Raw genomic sequence first — 18,994 nt, 5'->3', positions numbered from 1 at the left:
CCTTCACCTGGTGAAGGTTGGGTGCTAAGTTACTTAGTGTGTGGGCACCCTGGCAGTAGCCAAGGTGCCCCCACATCGTTCAGGGCAAATTCCCCGGACTTTGTGAGTGCGGGGATACCATTTCACGCGTGCACTATACATAGGTCACTACCTATGTATAGCGTCACAATGGTAACTCCGAACATGGCCATGTAACATGTCTAAGATCATGGAATTGTCACCCCAATGCCATTCTGGCATTGGGGAGACAATTCCATGATCCCCAGAGTCTCTAGCACAGACCCGGGTACTGCCAAACTACCTTTCCTGGGGTTTCACTGCAGCTGCTGCCAACCCCTCAGACAGGTTTCTGCCCTCCTGTGGTCCAGCCAGGCCTGGCCCAGGAAGGCAGAACAAAGGAGTTCCTCAGAGAGAGGGTGTTACACCCTCTCCCTTTGGAAAAAGGTGTCAGGGCTGGGGAGGAGTACCCTCCCCCAGCCTCTGGAAATGCTTTGATGGGCACAGATGGTGCCCATCTCTGCATAAGCCAGTCTACACCGGTTCAGGGATCCCCCAACCCTGCTCTGGCACGAAACTTGACAAAGGAAAGGGGAGTGGCAACTCCCCTGACCTGCACCTCCCAGGGGAGGTGCCCAGAGCTCCTCCAGTGTGCTCCAGACCTCTGCCATCTTGGAAACAGAGGTGCTGCTGGCACACTGGACTGCTCTGAGTGGTCAGGGCCAGCAGGTGACGTCAGAGACTCTTTCTGATAGGCTCTTACCTGTGTTGCTAGCCTATCCTCCTTCCTAGGTAGCCAAACCTCCTTTTCTGACTATTTAGGGTCTCTGCTTTGGGGACTTCTTTAGATACCGAATGCAAGAGCTCACCAGAGTTCCTCTGCACTTCTCTCTTCACCTTCTGCCAAAGGATCGACCGCTGACTGCTCAGGACGCCTGCGAAACCGCAACAAAGTAGCAAAGACGACTACTGCAACCTTGTATCGCTGATCCTGCCGCCTGCTCGACTGTTTCCTGGTGGTGCATGCTCTGGGGGTAGCCTGCCTCCTCTCTGCACCAGGAGCTCTGAAGAAATCTCCCGTGGGTCAACAGAATCTTCCCCCTGCAACCGCAGGCAACAAAAGACTGCATCACCGGTCCTCTGGGTCCCCTCTCAGCACGACGAGCATGGTCCCTGGAACTCAGCAACTCTGTCCAAGTGACTCCCACAGTCCAGTGACTCTTCAGTCCAAGTTTGGTGGAGGAAAGTCCTTGCCTCCCCACGCTAGACTGAATTGCTGGGTACCGTGTGATTTGCAGCTGCTCCGGCTCCTGTGCACTCTTCCAGGATTTCCTTCGTGCACAGCCAAGCCTGGGTCCCCGACACTCTAACCTGCAGTGCACAACCTTCTGAGTTGTCCTCCGGCGTCGTGGGACTCCCTTTTGTGTCTTCGGGTGGACTCTGGTTCACTCCTCTTCCAAGTGCCTGTTCCGGTACTTCTGCTGGTGCTGCCTGCTTCTGTGAGGGCTCACTGACTTGCTGGGCGCCCCCTATGTCTCCTCATCCAAGCGGCAACATCCTGGTCCCTCCTGGGCCACAGCAGCATCCAAAAACCCTAACCGCGACCTTTGCAGCTAGCAAGGCTTGTTTGCGGTCTTTCTGCGTGGGAACACCTCTGCAAGCTTCTTCACGACGTGGAACATTCATCCTCCAAAGGGGAAGTTTCTAGCCCTCTTCGTTCTTGCAGAATCCACAGCTTCTACCATCCGGTGGCAGCTTCTTTGCACCCTCAGCTGGCATTTCCTGGGCATCTGCCCACTCTCAACATTGTCGCGACTCTTGGACTTGGTCCCCTTGTTCCACAGGTACTCTAGTCCGGAAATCCACTTTGGTTGCATTGCTGGTTTTGGTCTTCCTTGCAGAATTCCCCTATCACGACTTCTGTGCTCTCTGGGGAATATAGGTGCACTTTACAACTACTTTTCAGGGTCTTGGGGTGAGCTATTTTTCTAACCCTCACTGTTTTCTTACAGTCCCAGCGACCATCTACAAGCTCACATAGGTTTGGGGTCCCTTTGTGGTTTGCATTCCACCTTTGGAGTATATGGTTTGTGTTGCCCCTATACCTATGTGCTCCTATTGCAATCTACTGTAACTTTACATTGCTTGCATTACTTCCTTTTGCTATTACTGCATATTTTTGGTATTGTGTACATATATCTTGTGTATATTTGGCATCCTCATACTGAGGGTACTCATTGAGATACTTTTGGCATATTGTCATAAAAATAAAGTCTCCTAGTTCAGCCTAAGCTGCTCTGCTATAGCTACCTCTATCAGCCTAAGCTGCTAGACACACCTCTTCTACACTAACAAGGGATAACTGGACCTGGCACAGAGTGTAAGTACCCCTTGGTACCCACTACAAGCCAGGCCAGCCTCCTACAATGAGTAAGGGTAACATTACAATACCAGGGAAAATCAAGAGCAGAGGAACAGCATTTGTAGGTGCTGCCTGTGGAGCAACCCTGCAAAGCCCCCTCCTTGTTATGCTCAGAATGGGTAGCAAGGGAGGAGTTACCCTTGCACTTAAGACAGAGCGATACTATGCCCTCCATTGAAAAAGAATGCCCTTAATAGAGATATTTAATAGCTGGACAAACTGGCACTAGGTCTTCTTGAGCCACTTGTGGACTATCTCTAAGGCTGTTCGAACCAAGTATACTGTTCGCCGAGGTGCACTGAGGCACCAATAAGGGATTTCAACCACATGGATGACAGCAGTTTAACTTGCAAGAACTTAATTTTGTCCAGTGGAGAACAGTAATTTTTAGAGACTTTGGGCTATAGTAGTTTCTCCATAACTATCACACCACAGGCCCATCAGAAAGAGTACCCACTGTGTCCATGGTGCTTGCCGAGTAAGATACACCAGGAGTTTTTCTGAACTGGCAACCAGGATGGAGGCAATAGGACTATTTTACATACATAATATTATCTCCTTTACTACATATCACACACCCAACAGAAAGGGTACTCACTGTGCCACTGAGAGGCTTTATACCATCACTATGAGTGGGAATCATATAACCTGGCCTAATATGGTGCAAGTCTGACATCTGTCATCCCCGGTTCATCTGCTTTGGGCCATGAGAATACCTGCACAAAGCCTGACTGGACCACTCAATGACAGTTCCACTATTGTCACCCGAACAATTCCCAGTTAGAAGAGAATGTTTTAAAACTCTACAAATAAGGAGAGCTATTGCTTTATTACTTGTGAGGACAGAGTTACTGATTGCAAGCTTCTGAGGATAGCATGCATGAGCAAAGGAAACTCAGAGGAAGGATTACATGTTGATGGATGTGGACAGCACCCTGGTGTTTTTCTAGTAATTGAAGAGCATATCTTAAATTGACACTGGAACAAAGTTCATCATGGATTTTTATGAGTGCAAAAGGGGCTATTGTGCCAGACACAGACTGTCAACTTGAAAACTTTAGCTGGATGTACTTTTGGAACAGGAATCATGCTTTTCATGAGCCATTGGGATATTAAAATTGCAATTCCTATCCACTCCCATATAATACTTTAATCAACAGCCCCCTCCAGTTATTACTTTGGGGTGGTTGGATAAGATATTTAGTTGTGTTACCAGCTTGCAGGAACAAGTGAACACAATGTATAGGGGAAGGTGGAGAAAGAGTGTGTGTTAGTGTCAAAGTTAAACACGTAACAAAAGACCAACCCATCATAGATATTAATTAATATGAAATCTCTGTGCACATGGACAAGGGCCATCACTCACTTCAACATCCAGGCCAAACTGAATCGCAAACTTTTCAGCTTCATCAAACTTGTGTTTATGCAGCAAACGACTTAACCTACAGGAAAATAAAGGAACGGGTGTGCAGGTGCACCCGGGGGTTATTCTCTGGTATATTCTTTGCTGATTTAAAATTCTAACAATTTTCTTAATGATTTTTTCAATCAAGTACCTGTTTTCTGGAAGCGCTTCTGTCAAACACCTCATCACAAGAGTGGAAATTATACGTTCAGTTGAACTACACGTAATTGAGGAAGGAATCAAGGACAGAAATCTCAGTCAGACTGCAATACCGTTAGATTAACATCAATTAAATTTAGAGTCCAAGATGAGCTAACGTGCAAAAAATTGGATTTACATACCTCTCTTGACTCTGACAGATTCCTTCCAAGAGATATATTGTGTCCTAGAAAGATGACAACAAAAGAGATGAATAACAACACCTCTGAACACACAGCTATCATTAACCATTTCATCTAACTTCTTCAAAGAATTTTCAATTTTTTTCAGGCACTAGTCTGACCAATAAATAGAATTTAACTAACCCTCGACTGTGCAAAAACGAATCTCTATCAAACCTCAACATAAAAAGAGAAAGAAGCAATTCTACACTTGATTGTATGGATGATCTGATAAATAAGACTAAAGAACGTGTTGTTGGTCAGGCAGATTACCCATTTTATTCCATCAATCTGCAAACCAATAAATAATGGTACCCATCAATTGTTTCCAACTTGTAGTACTACAAGAAGACGTAAATAGAGGAATATCCTCTTGAGGTGCAAAATACAACCCCAGACTAGTAGAAAAGTTCACTTTTTTGTTTTATTTCTCCTTCACAATTCAATGCAAGTTTTGGTTGATGGGAGACAAAGAGCAAAAAATGGCTTATGCATTTTCCCAAATTATTTATTTCACATTCCCAAACGTAGATTTAACATCAGCTTCCTGGTACTTCTCAGACTGATCCCTTCAAAATGCATATTGAGGAAATGTCTGTGCATATTAAAAGCCCATTCCTCTTGAATTCTCTTTATTTGCTTCAAGGTAAACCACAGAAAATTCAATTTAAAAAATCGTAAATCCCATTTTTTCAGTCAAGGATTTAGACATGAATTACATTAATATATTCTTTCTATTCATTCCTAGCTCAATGCATCCTCTCAAGCAATCACGTGGTTCACCAGTGACTTAATAAGACACTGAAATAAACAAAACAAATAAAATAAATATACTGCATAGTTTTATTTAAAAATGCACAAGTTACTAACATCTTAATTTTCAAACTCATAATCCACTATTCTAGTTCTTCCAGCCCTAGGAGGTCTGACCCACAATTTAGAGGAAACAAAGCATATTTTGCTCAGCATAAAATCTTACTTAGACTAGACTGGACATACACACACCCACTGCCCTACATCTCCCCCACCCCACATAACATTTGCAAACGTGCCTACCACAGTTCCAGTCCCTAGGGAGAATAAAATCTAGGGATAAAGGACTTACAAAAATTAATACGTTGTACGTACTGATATGTCCACTTCCTACATAACAGCAATGTACATTTCCAAGATACAGGCCATATAAGGAATGGTTTCTTACCTGTAACTCCAGTTCTCTCGTAGGGGTATTTCCATGATAGTCATAAGCACTGAATAGTTCTGCGCGCCTGCGGGGACCCCGGAACACTGATGTGAAGTATATTCTTAAGTGCAGATACCAGCCCTTTGAAAAAGGTCTGTCAAAAACCACTTAAGAATAACACTGTGCAGCCTGTGTGAACAGCTACACAGGCCAAATTGTTGAAAAGAAAGCAGCTGTAGTGTAAATTCACGTTCAAACACCTATTTATTCTAGAAATGTAATAAAAAATAAATTCTCATACTTTATTTACACCTCTCATGAGAATAAAACAATGCAGGACAGTGTAGCCCATAGTCTGCCATTATACAGAATGTAAAGAGCTGTGCCTTTAAGAAAGTAAAGTCTTCCTGTATCCCATCATGCACAGCAAAAGGCAGTTGCCTCAGTTCTTTTTGAAGGCTTGTAACCTGACATGAAGGAACAAAACATTCGTTGGAGTAGCAACCTCAATACTACTATGGCAACTTTTTCTATGTCAACTCCACCGGGGAGGAGGGAGGGTTGCTTATGACTATCATGGAAATACTCGTACGAGAGAACTGGAGTTACAGGTAAGAAACCATTCCTTTTCTCGTAGGGGATTTCCATGTATAGTCATAAGCACTGAATAGACTAGCAAGCCCATCCCCATAACCGCGGTGGAGTAGACAGAATAATACTGAAAAAACATGAATCATGCAAATAAATTCTTAAGCGAGGCCTGTCCAACCTGTGCATCTGCCCTAGCGTCTGTATCAAGGCAGTAATGCTGTGTAAAGGTATGGACCGATTTCCAAGTGGCTGCCTTGCATATCTCTGCCAAAGGGATATTTCTCATTAAGGCCGCAGTAGCTGCCTTCCCTCTAGTAGAATGGGCTTTTGGCTTGCCACCAAGAGATTTGTTCGCTAACTGATAACACAACAGTATACATGAAACAATCCACCTGGATAATGATTGCTTAGACATGCCCAACCCTGTTCTAACTGGGCCATAGTTAACAAAGAGCTGCTGTGATTTACGCAAGCATTTTGTCCTGTCCAAGTAAAATTTCAAAACCCTCTTTACATCCAGAGAATTCAGAGTTCTCTTGGCAGGGGTAGTTGGATTTTGAAAGAAAGTTGTTAATGAAATGGTTTGGTTCTCATGAAAGTCAGAAACGACTTTTGGTTAAAAAAATTGATGCGTCCTCATCACTACTTTCGCAGAATGAAAGACCGTGTAGGGTTTTGAGCGCAAGGGGCCTGGATTTCGCAGACCCTACGCGCTGATGTGATTGCAACCAGAAAGGCAGTTTTCCACGTGAGATGTTGAAGTGATGCTTTATGTATAGGCTCGAACGGAGGTAGCATCAGATGTGATAAGACAACATTCAGTTCCCATGGAGGAGATGGCCTCCTAATGGGAGGGAAAACCTTTTTTAAACCTCCAGGAAGTCCTTGATAATTGAGATCCTAAAAAAGGAGGTTTGAGAGGGGCTCTTTCTATATGCCGTTAGAGCCGCCAAGTGCACTTTTATTGATGTCAATTGTAAACCCGATTTTGCCAAACTTAGCAAGTATGGCAGGATAGCTTCCGCTCCACAGGATACCGGGTCAACGTTGTTGTCCAAACACCACACACAGAATCTTTTCCACTTGCATGCATAAGCCGATCGTGTGGAAGGGCGCTTTGCTTCTCTTAAGATTTCCATACAGTCCTGAGGTAGGTTCAAGTGTCCATATTGCACTAACTCAGGAGCCATGCTGCCAAACTCAACGATGAGAGGTTGGGATGAGATATCTGCCCTCCGAACTTCGTGAGAAGGTCCGGACGATGAGGCAGTCTGATGTGTGGCTTGAGTGACCGGTGAAGAAGGTCTGGAAACCACCATTGGCGTGGCCATTCTGGAGCAATTAGAATCATTTTGGATTGAGCATTGGATAGCTTCTGGAGGACTGCCGGTATCAGGGGAAGCGGTGGAAAGGCGTAAAGAAATGCTCCTGACCAATTTATCCACAGGGCATTCCCTAGTGTCCCTGGATGGTAATATCTGGAGGCGAAGTTTTGGCATTTTTTGTTTTCTGGGGTTGCGAATAGGTCTATAGAGGGGGTACCCCATAGTGCGAAAATGGAACGAACAACGTCGTCGTGTAATACCCATTCGTGGTTCTCGTCCATTACGCGGCTGAGAGCATCTGCTTGAACATTCTGCCTGCCCCGCAGGTGAGTTGCCACTAGCGACAGGTTCCTGGCTAGAAGCCAATGCCAAATTGTCTGAGCCTCTCTGGATAATATCCTGGACCTGGTGCCTCCTTGTTTGTTTACGTAATACATGGTGGCCACGTTGTCCGTCTGGAGGAGGAGAGTTTCAGAGAAGGTAGGAAGGCCTTGAGCGCAAGATGGACTGCGTGAAGCTCCAACGGGTTGATATGATAGAGACTCTCTCTCTGTGACCACTTGCCTTGGACTCGAAGATGATCCATGTGCGCTCCCCATCCGAGCAGCGATGCGTCTGCTACGATGGTTTGAGCTGGAGGCTGTTGATGGAAAGGAATCCCCACTAAGAGATTGTTGGGAGAACACCACCACTTGAGGGACTGTAGGGCGTGGGGAGAAAGAAGGACTCTGCTCTCCCAATCGTCCATCAGTTGACACCATTGATCCTCCAGGCACTCCTGTAAGGGTCTCATATGGAGACGAGCATTGGGAACGAGGTGGATACACGACGCCATCGAGCCCAGTAGAGAGGCTACTATTCTTGCAGTGGTCTGTGGTGTTATCTCTAGTTGTTTGCACTTTTGGAGAATCGATAATAGTCGTTCCTCCGAAGGAAACACCTTTCCTTGATTGGTATCTATAATGGCCCCTAAGTAATGCAGCCTCTGAACAGGCGTTGCTGTGGACTTGAGAAGATTGACTTGAAGACCGAGATTCTGGAGAAGTTGTTGAGCCCAGTTGAAATGTTGTTGGGCCTCTAGATAGTTGGAGGCCTTTATGAGCCAATCGTCCAGATAGGGGTAGACAAATATTCAATGCTTCCTCAAATGGGCGGCTACCACCGCCATGCATTTGGAAAAATGTATTGGCGCTGATTTGAGGCCGAAGGGTAGAACCGCAAATTGGTAATGACTTTTGCCGACGGTGAATCTTAGGAATTTTCGATGTTTCTTACTCACCGGAATGTGAAAATAAGCGTTGCGAAGGTCTATCGCACAGAGCCAGTGGCCCTGAAGAAGTTGCGGGTAAATTTGGTGCAAGGATAGCATCCTGAATTTCTCTTTGCGAATCCACTTGTTTGCTGTCCTTAGGTCTAGAATGGGACGAAACTCTTGTTTGTCCTTCTTTGGCACTAGAAAATACCTCGAATAAAGCCCTTTCCCGCGTTGGTTGATCGGGACGGGCTCTATTGCTCTTTTTTGTAATAGAATCTCTACTTCTAACTGAAGAGCTTCGAGGTGGTGGCGGGCTGGTTTGGGTGGAACAGATGGAGGAGGACTGATGAATCTGAGAGCGTAACCATTTCGCACAATATTCAATACCCAGGCGTCTGATGTGATGCGTAGCCACTCGTCCAGATGATTTGAGATACTTCCCCCTACCGGAGTGGGTAATGGAGGAGAGGGAAGCGAAGATTCAGGGCTTGGACGCGGGAGCCTGGCGAGTTGCCTGAGTTTGTGGCGTGGAACGACCCCTTGTCGACTTTCGCTGTGTCGAGAAGGCCCTTGGATGCTGCTGTTGCTGCTGGGGACGTGAGGACATCCAGTGTGGTGCCTGATACCTGTGGGTGAATAGCCTTCGCTGGTAGGGACGGAATACTTTTCGTTGTTCCTTTGGGCGTTCGATGCCTACCGCTTTTAAAGTGTCTAGCTCAGACTTCATTCTTGACATCTCGTCATCGGCATGAGAGCCGAACAAGGTGGAGCCTGAGAATGGTAAATTCTGAATCCTCTGTTGTGCCTCTGGTTTGCAACCATGCATGTCGTCTTACCGCTACTCCATGAGCGTAGTTATGTGCCGACAGCACCGAAGAATCAGCAGCAGCACTAATCACCTGGTTGGAAACCATGGCACCCTCACCCACGACCTCCAAGAAATCTTCCCTTTTGTCCTTGGGTAAGTGCTCCGCAAACTGCAGCGTAGAGTCCCAAAGAGCACGATCATATCTTCCTAATAAAGCAGTGGCACTGGCTGCTTTCATTGTGATGGCTGCGGTAGAGCATACTTTTCGGCCTGCAGCATCGATCTTTCTGCTCTCCTTATCCGGAGGCGAGGAGGAAGATGGTGATGTGGAGTGTAATTTCTTTGCCGCTACTATAACCACCGAGTCCGGCACCCGGTCCGATCTTAGGAAGAGAGGGTCTTGCTCCGGTGGGAGATACTTTTTAATAAGTCTGGAAGGAGCAGATTTTGTTGTGGCCGGTGTCAGAAAAATATCCATTGCTGGTTCAAGAAGACCCGGGACCAGTGGAAGTAAAGGTCTTGACGATGTCCTCTGGTGTAAAGTCTCAAAAATTACTGAGGTCGATGGGGCGGGTAACGCCAGCAGGATATTTAGTTTGGTCGCCCGCGCACTAGGACCTCTTGGAAGGTATTCACGTCATCTATGGGGGACACTCTCGGGGACGGTGAGTCCGACAGGGTTGGAGAGTAGTCCCGTGTAGACGAAGAATGTCTATGACGTGAATGCGAGGATCTCTGAATGACTCATGTCGATGGTGCCGAGAGGAAGACGAACGTATAGAGGAATCTCTGGAATGTCTTATGGATTCCGCTGGAGTCATCGGAACAGACTCTGAAGGGGGGGCCGGAAGAGGAGCCGCAGGTGTTACTGGTGTCTGCGGCAACGGCGGCTGTTGATGAGAGAGCTGAGGCGAAGTCGGAAGTAGGATGAGTGAGGCCGAGGATTCTGAAGTGGTATAAAACCTTCTAGGCCTCTTTGACTGTCGCCTCGACGTCAACACACTCCTTGACGTCGAAGTACGGTGACGGCGGGTACCTCTTGACGTTGATTCCCCTCGTCGCTGAGATCCTCTCGACGACGACCTTCCTCGACGTCGATTTGATGAAGGCGACCGTCTTAGACGGCGAGCACTCTCCCTCGACGCCGATCGTCCTCGTCGCGTCGACCCGGACCAAGATCTTCTCGACGACGAGCGTCCATGGCGTCTCGACGGCGAAACAGATGCCGACATCGAGCGATGCCTCTTTCTCGACGGTGAGCCGGTCCTCGACGGCGAGCATGTCGGCGCCGTTCCTGGTCTCAACGACGATGCCCTCGACGTCGTCGGAGACCTATGCCGCTTATGAGCAGGTCTGGCAGAAGTTGCAGAGGAAACAGGGTGAGCCCTGGTAGAAGCCTGACCTTCTCCTCGCTCTGTGGCAGATTGACCACTTCTTCTCCTGTCCTCTCTTGCCTGAAGTCGAATTTTCTCCCTGTCACGAAGGGTTTGTCTGGAGAAAGTTCTACAGATGTCACAGGAGTCAGGCTTGTGGCTGGATGGAAGGCAAATTATACAAACCTGGTGTGGGTCTGTTTTAGCCTTTTTTGTGCCACAAGAAGGACATTTATCAAAAAGTGAAGGCATTCTAAAATAGAAAAACCTTAAATTTCTGTCAGAATTTGACAGAAAAGGTTAGTAAATGTTCACTCAATATTAAAAACGTCGAGTGAAATTGAAATTCAAAAGGTTTTAATTGAATTTTCTGGCAAAAAAGCTTTGTGAAGTAGAGCTCAATGCTTCAGGGTCCTGTCAGAAGGAGCTGGAAAAAAGAACTAAGGCAACTGCCTTTTGCTGTGCATGATGGGATACAGGAAGACTTTACTTTCTTAAAGGCACAGCTCTATTTACATTCTGTATAATGGCTGCCTATGGGCTAAACCGTCCTGCATTGTTTTATTCTCATGAGAGGTGTAAATAAAGTATGAGAATGGATTTTTTATTACATTTCTAGAATAAATAGGTGTTTGAACGTGAATTTACACTACAGCTGCTTTCTTTTCAACAATTTGGCCTGTGTAGCTGTTCACATAGGCTGCACAGTGTTATTCTTAAGTGGTTTTTGACAGACCTTTTTCAAAGGGCTGGTATCTGCACTTAAGAATATACTTCACATCAGTGCTCCGGGGTGCCCGCAGGCACGCGGAACTATTCAGTGCTTATGACTATACATGGAAATCCCCTACGAGAGAATTTCTTCATCATGGCTTGAATAAACCGGGTGTCCAATGCAGAGCTCACTGAATAATGCTTATAACAATCAAGGAACAGAGAAGACTGGCTCTCTGCCGATTCCGTCCAGCAGCAAAATAGGTTGCCTTGGTCCTTAAGTGTGGGAATAAATACCATCCAGAAGAAAGGTATGTTTGATACTGCTGGACTCTGGAATGCAAGAGATAATCCATTTCCAAACGTCCACATTTTTCACCTGTGGAATGGAATTAGGGTTGCTTCAAGGCTGACAAAAAATCCACTAAGTAACTTTAAGGAGCACTGTCAGGGAGAGGGAGTTACCTTAATGGTAACTACACTAAGGTAATTAAATTGCCTGGGAACTTGAGTGCTCTTGAAAGCAACTTTCTTACCAGGAAAGCCTGTGCGCGGTGCCCAGCAGCAAGGTCCTACAAGCACTCAGTTGGGCAGGTGGTACATATTCTCCCCAGCCGGTGAAGGTAAATCCAAGCATTCGGAGGCGAGCAACACAGGCAACTTAATGCATTTAAGATTAAGGTAGGTTCATTGCTTGGCTTCCCAACAGTGCTGGACCACAGAAGGTTTCCTCGTTCGTCGCATTCCTTGATGTAGGGGACGAAGAAGACTTTTGTTGCAGGACATTTTGTCTCTATTTTTCCTTTGTTTTCAATCCAGAAACAAAAACCAGTGAAAACTTGCAAAAATGTCTGAGATGTTGCATTCTCTATGCGTGGAATAAAATACAAAAACACTTACCCTAATTGTGCATTCCTCTTTAAAACCATAGACCTGATTAAGATTTGGTCATTTTTGAAGTTCTTAAAAATATGAATACAGACAAGAAACAGATATATTGTTTTCAGAAAAAAAATCTGTTAATAAAATATTAAAAGGCGAATTTCAGATGCCCAAGTCTTCCTGATTCACCCGTGGATTCTTAACTGTCAGGTGCCACTGTAAAGCATAGGTACAGTCATTACTGTACTAAGTAGTGGGAACACTGCCACACCCACCCTGCCTTAGGATGCTGGAAGTTGTCTGCAGTGCTAATTGTTCTCTAAACCTCTAGGCACCAGGGATCATTTTTGGGGGGGTTTTGTTGGAGGTGAGGAGCGACCCCTTAGGCAAGGGTCGCTCCCCTAGGGGGCAAATTATATTTAGGCAATTTCTGCCTGGCCTATTTTTATGAGGCCAATCTGCACCCAACGGGGACACAAACCACTAGACACCAGGGAGTTTTTTTTTTTTTTACGTGAATTTCACGCAAGGGGAGAGACCCCTTAGGCAAGGGTCGCTCCCCAGGGAGGGAATTTTATTTTAGGTCATTTCTGCCCCCCTGGGGGGCAGATCAGCCTATTTTGATTAGGCCGATCTGCCCCCAAGAGGGGCAGAAACCACTAGGCACCAGGGATTTATTTTTTGCGCCAATGTAACGCAAGGGGAGCGACCCCGGGGGGAGGGTTAGGGTGGGTTGTATGCAAAATTATTTTAGGCCATTTCTGCCCCCTGGGGGCAGATCGGCCTATTGTTATTAGGCCGATCTGCCCCTGGGGGGGGGGGGGAGGCAGAAACCTCTAGGCGCCAGGGCAAAATTATTTTTGTGTTTTTTTTTTTTTTTTTTTTTTTTTTTTAGAGATGGGGAGCGACCCATTAGGCAAGGGTCGCTCCCCTGGGGGGAAAATTGTATTTAGACCATTTCTGCCCCTCTTGGGGGCAGATCTGCCGATTTTAGGTCAATCTGTCCCCAAGGGGGCAGAAACCACTAGGCACGGGGATTTTTATTTTTTGAGCCAATGTCACGCAAGGGGAGCGACCCCGTAGGCAAGGGTCGCTCCCAGGGGAGGGGCTGGTGGGGGGGGGGGGGGGGGGGGGGGGATTTATTTTAGGCCATTTCTGCCCCCCCTGGGGCCGGCTGAGCTACAGGCCAAAATCCACAGGTAGGCACTTTGCAAAAAAACACCTCTGTTTTCTGTGAAAAAATGTGGTGTCTCCATGCTGTGTTTTGGGCCACTTCCTTTCGTGGGCGCTAGGCCTACCCACACAAGTGAGGTATAATTTTTATCAGGAGACTTGGGGGAACGCTGGGTGGAAGGAAATTTGTGGCTCCTCTCAGATTCCAGAACTTTCTGTCACCGAAATGTGAGGAGAATGTGTTTTTTTAGCCAAATTTTGAGGTTTGCAAAGGATTCTGGGTAACAGAACCTGGTTAGAGCCCCACAAGTCACCCCATCTTGGATTCCCCTAGGTTTCTAGTTTTCAAAAATGCGCTGGTTTGCTAGGTTTCCCTAGGTGCCGGCTGAGCTAGAGGCTAAAATCTATAGCTAGGCAAAAAACACCTCTGTTTTCTTTCAAAAAATGTGATGTGTCCACGTTGTGTTTTGGGGCATTTCCTGTAACGAGCGTAAGGCCTACCCAAACAAGTGAGGTATCATTTTTATCGGGAGCCTTGGGAGGACATAGAATAGCAAAACAAGTGTTATTGCCCCTTGTCTTTCTCTACATTTTTTCCTTCCAAATATAAGATAGTGTGTAAAAAAGACGTCTATTTGAGAAATGCCCTGTAATTCACATGCTAGTATGGTCACCCCGGAATTCAGAGATGTGCAAATAACCACTGCTCCTCAACACCTTATCTTGTGCCCATTTTGGAAATACAAAGGTTTTCTTGATAGCTATTTTTCTCTCTTTATATTTCAGAAAATGAATTGCTGTATAGCCGGTATAGAATGAAAACCCACTGCAGGGTGCAGCTCATTTATTGGCTCTGGGTACCTAGGGTTCTTGATGAACCTACAAGCCCTATATATCCCCGCAACCAGAAGAGTCCAGCAGACGTAATGGTATATTGCTTCAAAAAAATCTGACATTGCAGGAATAAGTTACAGAGTAAAACGTAGAGAAAAATTGCTGTTTTTTTCACCTCAATTTCAATATGTTTCTTTTTCAGTTGTTATTTTCTGTAGGAAACCCTTGTAGGATCTACACAAATTACCCCTTGCTGAATTCAGAATTTTGTCTACTTTTCAGTAATGTTTAGGTTTCTGGGATCCAGCGTTGGTTTCACGCCCATTTCTGTCACTGACTGGAAAGAGGCTGAAAGCACAAAAAATCGTAAAAATGGGGTAGGTCCCAGTAAAATGCCAAATTTGGGTTGAAAAATTGGGTTTTCTGATTCAAGTCTGCCTGTTCCTGAAAGCTGGGAAGCTGGTGATTTTTAGCACCGCAAACCCTTTGTTGATGTCATTTTCAGGGAAAAAAAACACAAGCCTTCTTCTGCAGCCACTTTTTCCCATTTTTATTTTTAAAACGACATTTTCACTGTATTTTGGCTAATTTCATGGCCTCCTTCAGGGGAACCCACAAAGTCTGGGTACCTCTAGAATCCCTAGGATGTTGGGAAAAAAAGGACGCAAATTTGGCTTGGCTGGCTTCTGTAGACAAAAAGTTATGAGGGCCTAAGCGCGAACTGCCCCAAATAGCCAAAAAAAAGGCCTGGCACAGGAGGGGGAAAAGGCCTGGCAGTGAAGGGGTTAAGATGTAAGATGTGCCTTATATCCTGGTCACTGCACTTAGACACTAAGTCACCCCTCTGGTAGGCTATTTAGCCCAAGGGCAGGGTGCATGTTCCTAAGTGTGAGGGTACCCTTGCATGAGCAGGGTACCCCTACAAACCACAGACTCCATTCCCAGGGCTTTGGAAGTGCAGGGAATCCGACGTATGGTATTTAGTGGACACTGGTCAACACGAGTGGTCCAATCACATAATGGCTTCTCCGAACCCAGGCATGTTTGGTATCAAACATGTTGGAATCATGCAACTACACCAATTCCAGTGCTAGTTGCATGATCCCCCTGTACTTTGGGGGTTCCTTGGAGGATTCCCCCAGTTCTACCTGTGCAACCTTACAGGGTCTGGCTGTCAGCAACGCTGCTGCCAACCCCAGACACTGTTCTGCCCTCCTGCTGGTGAGCCTGTCCCAGGCAGAGGAAGGCAGAACAAAGGATTTCCACCTCCCCCTGTGCATTAGGTGCCTAAGGGCTGGGGTGGCCTCTGAGCACCACCAGACTGCTTTGAAGGGCACAATTGGTGCCCTCATTGCATAATCCAATTTGCACCAGTACAGGAACCTCTGGTTCCCGCTCTGGCGTGAAACTGAACAAAGGACAGAGGAGTGACCACCTCCCTGGCCAGCTCCCACCCTAGGGAGGTGCGCAGACCTCTGCCAGGTGGCCACGTGATTCTGCCATCTTGAAAATAAGATGTGCAGTGGCCCCTGGGAGCATCTGACTGGTTAGGCCAGGTAGATGATGTTCCTGACCCCCAGAGAGTGACCGAGAGTGAGCCACCCCCTTTTAGAGTTACTTAAGGGCTCCTCCGCAGGTGGGTCCTCAGATTCGTTGAACAAGACTGCTCCTGGCCTCTGGTAGTGCTGTTGGTCTGCTTTGGAACCGAAACAAGTCTGATTCTGGTGGAAAGGCTCACGCTGCAACATTGTTTTTCCAGGTCCTGCAAAAATTCTGCAAAATCAAAGGGTGTGCATCCTCCAGGGTCACAAGTACTCTGTTTGCACCTGGAAGCACAAAGGAATCTCCAATGGAGTGAAGGAGTCACTCCCCTTCAACCGCAGGCACCTCACGACAACGTAGACCGGCTGGTGAGGTCTACTGTCCCATGGACATCAAAAGGCTCTGCATCCTCTGGGTCCTCCGTGTCTTCTGACCAACTTGGGAGACTGTGGGCCCCTGCTCCTGCCACTAGACTGAAACCCCTGTGCACCCGGACGTTGCTCTTGCCAAGGCTTATTGACTCTTCCTCCAGGAGATCTTCAGGCGCCAAGAAGCCCCGACCTTCAGCACTCTGCAACTTTAAGATCAATCCCTGTCCTGCAACTCCAGTGACGAGGCCTCCTTGTGACTCCCTGTGTCCATCGCCTGTGGGTCACTCGTGGGGCTCCAACAACTTTTGCTGGCCTTCCGTGTGCTGAGGGCCAGCCATGACTCTCACTTAAGGGTAGAGTCTCCTGGACCTTGGGGGTCCCCAAAACTTTGCAAATACATCTACAGCTCCTGCTAGCATTTGCCAGGGCTTGTTGGTGGCCTCGCTGGTCACTGGCAGTCGAACGTCGAACACAGCTCGTAGGCGACTTCTGGGATCTTCTGCAGCTCTTGGACCATGCAGCTGGACTACTACGTCCACTGACCTATTACACAGTCACCTCTAAGAGGATTGGAATTGGCACCTGCCCCACCTGGGCACCTCCAAGGGTGCTAGACTCTGTCCCTTCCTTTACAGGTACTCACGTCAGAATCCGTCCCTAGGTTCCACCATCCTGGTCCACGGGTCGCGACAAGCAGCTGGACATCCGAGGCATTCCTAGACTTTAGTGACAGTCCTTTGCTCCCCTATGCATCCAGGTCCCTTGGTGTAGGTACTCCAGTCTTCTGGGTGTCCTTTCCACTTGTCTGCTGGTTTCCTCAGGGTCCACTGGGAAAAGGTCCTGAAATGCACAAATTCCAACCACTACTTCCCTGTGTTAGACTGTGGGAAGACTGTGTAGGTAACCCCTCTACACCAGGTCGCTGGGGGCATTTACCGTACCTAACTCTGGTGTTTTCATCTACTCCCTGCCCCCAGCTAACTACCACACTTACTTTGGTTGGGTTCACTATTTCACATTCCACTTACTTAGTATATGGTTTGCCCCCTCTGCTACCTCCTCACCCCCCCACATAGGGCCCTGTAAATGTTATGCTATTCCTGATTGTTATTTTATGTATATATTGTGTGTAGATATCTCCAGAAGGAGATATACCAATGCTAGTCTAGTAGTTAGCACTGTATTAACAAATCTTTTTTTTTTGCAACACTTGCATGGTTCTTTCTTGTGAGTGAGTTACCGTCTGACTCCTGTGGTACTGCAAGTGCTTTACATTCCTCCTGGATAAGCTTTAGCTGCTCGCCTCAGCTACCCCTAAAGAGCTTTTGCTATCTGGACACTTATTCACTATCACTAACGGCTGCCTGGACTCAGTATAAGGAGCCACACCATAGGTGTACACCATAAACTGAGCCAGCATCCTACAGGTAAGACAACTGTTTGGTATTGTTTTGGGTTACTGCTGGTCATAGTTCTCTTGCTTTGAAGCCGCAAAAAAATAATTCAGAGGCCTGCAGTCCTCTCTTGCGAGGAACTCACTGGCACCATCGCTGCAGCACATGCACCTAAATCAGCTACACTGTTAGCGACTTGCTTAAAAAATATTGCTGAATAAAGTACATTGTGTAACAGGGAGCATCAGCACAGGAGTGAGACTGTCAGGCAGCCATGCCGGAGTCACAGTAAATATCTGAAAATGCAGAGAAGATGAAAATAGCCATGTTAGTCTCCCCATCTCAATGATTACCCTGAAAAAAATGGCAATTCCTGTCGTCACAAACTTAATAATTGCCTTGAAGACTGTATTGTTCTGTCTCTTACAAATGTCTATAAAAATTATTTAAAACAAACTTTTTGTAGTCATAGTCAGGATTTAAGTTAACTGCTTTCTCTGTATAACTAGTACAAACAACACTGCTAAATTATATTCACTTCTACACAGGTAGGATGACTGGAAATAAATTGCTTGAGGTATGATTATATTAATATATATATATATATATATATATATATATATATATATATATATATATATAAAAATAATGATGCCTGAGGTGTGAATTCACAACCAGATCTTAATTTGTAGTTCATCAGTTGATCGTAATTAAGTTTCACGTAGATATTAAGGCGGGACTGAAACCCCCAGTAGACCCGTTGAGTATGAGAGTTTTTTAAAGATTTGTTTTTAAGCCTTCTAGAGAAGCCACTGAACTAGAAAAAAAATGAACCAGCAGCAATCAACACACCAGATATATCTGGCAATCTATATAACTGAATAAAATTTCTCTTTGAGGTGTAAATAGGTGCGGAAATACCTTTGGAGCTACTCCCCATGGTCTCTTCCTGAGATTCTTCTGAAAATTGAGATATTTGCGAGTGATCCTAGGCTGCCATTGACAGTTTGCTGGAAGTAAAAAACTATACCCTGCTTTCTCACTAAAGCAATGTAGCGCAGGATCAGAATGGATCCAGGCCATATGTTCAGGATACTAAATCAATGCATTAAGCATCCTCATTCACCATAAAAACTTACTCAGCTTATAATGTTATTAACTGAGGTAAGTAAGGGTTTATGGTGAATGAGGGTGTTTTATGCATTGGTTAGTTTATATGTACTCATAGCCTCGTTTTTCCTGAAAAGTGTCAGTTCTGAGTTGATTTGGTAAATATATTTTAGTGTAGCCACTGGCTACATAAATGTGTTCTATGTAGAGTAACTGTCTCAAAGTGTATCTTACT

The 18,994-nt window shown here is 46.1% G+C and overlaps 1 protein-coding gene across 2 annotated transcripts in view; it reads right to left on the bottom strand.

Moving 5' to 3' along the window:
- Window positions 1–18,994, bottom strand: part of KNTC1 (kinetochore associated 1) — a 495,394-nt gene that overhangs the window by 401,659 nt on the left and 74,741 nt on the right. For both annotated transcript variants that reach the window (XM_069214955.1, XM_069214954.1), the window contains exons 14-16: window positions 4,166–4,209; window positions 3,976–4,041; window positions 3,786–3,861 (exon numbers count right to left, since the gene is read on the bottom strand). In XM_069214955.1, the coding sequence (XP_069071056.1) occupies window positions 3,786–3,861; window positions 3,976–4,041; window positions 4,166–4,209 (186 nt within the window). The remainder of the gene's footprint in view (window positions 1–3,785; window positions 3,862–3,975; window positions 4,042–4,165; window positions 4,210–18,994) is intronic.

This window comes from Pleurodeles waltl, chromosome 11 (genome assembly GCF_031143425.1).
Source record: "Pleurodeles waltl isolate 20211129_DDA chromosome 11, aPleWal1.hap1.20221129, whole genome shotgun sequence".
Classification (NCBI taxonomy): domain Eukaryota; kingdom Metazoa; phylum Chordata; class Amphibia; order Caudata; family Salamandridae; genus Pleurodeles; species Pleurodeles waltl.
This window is presented reverse-complemented; position numbering and strand designations above follow the sequence as displayed.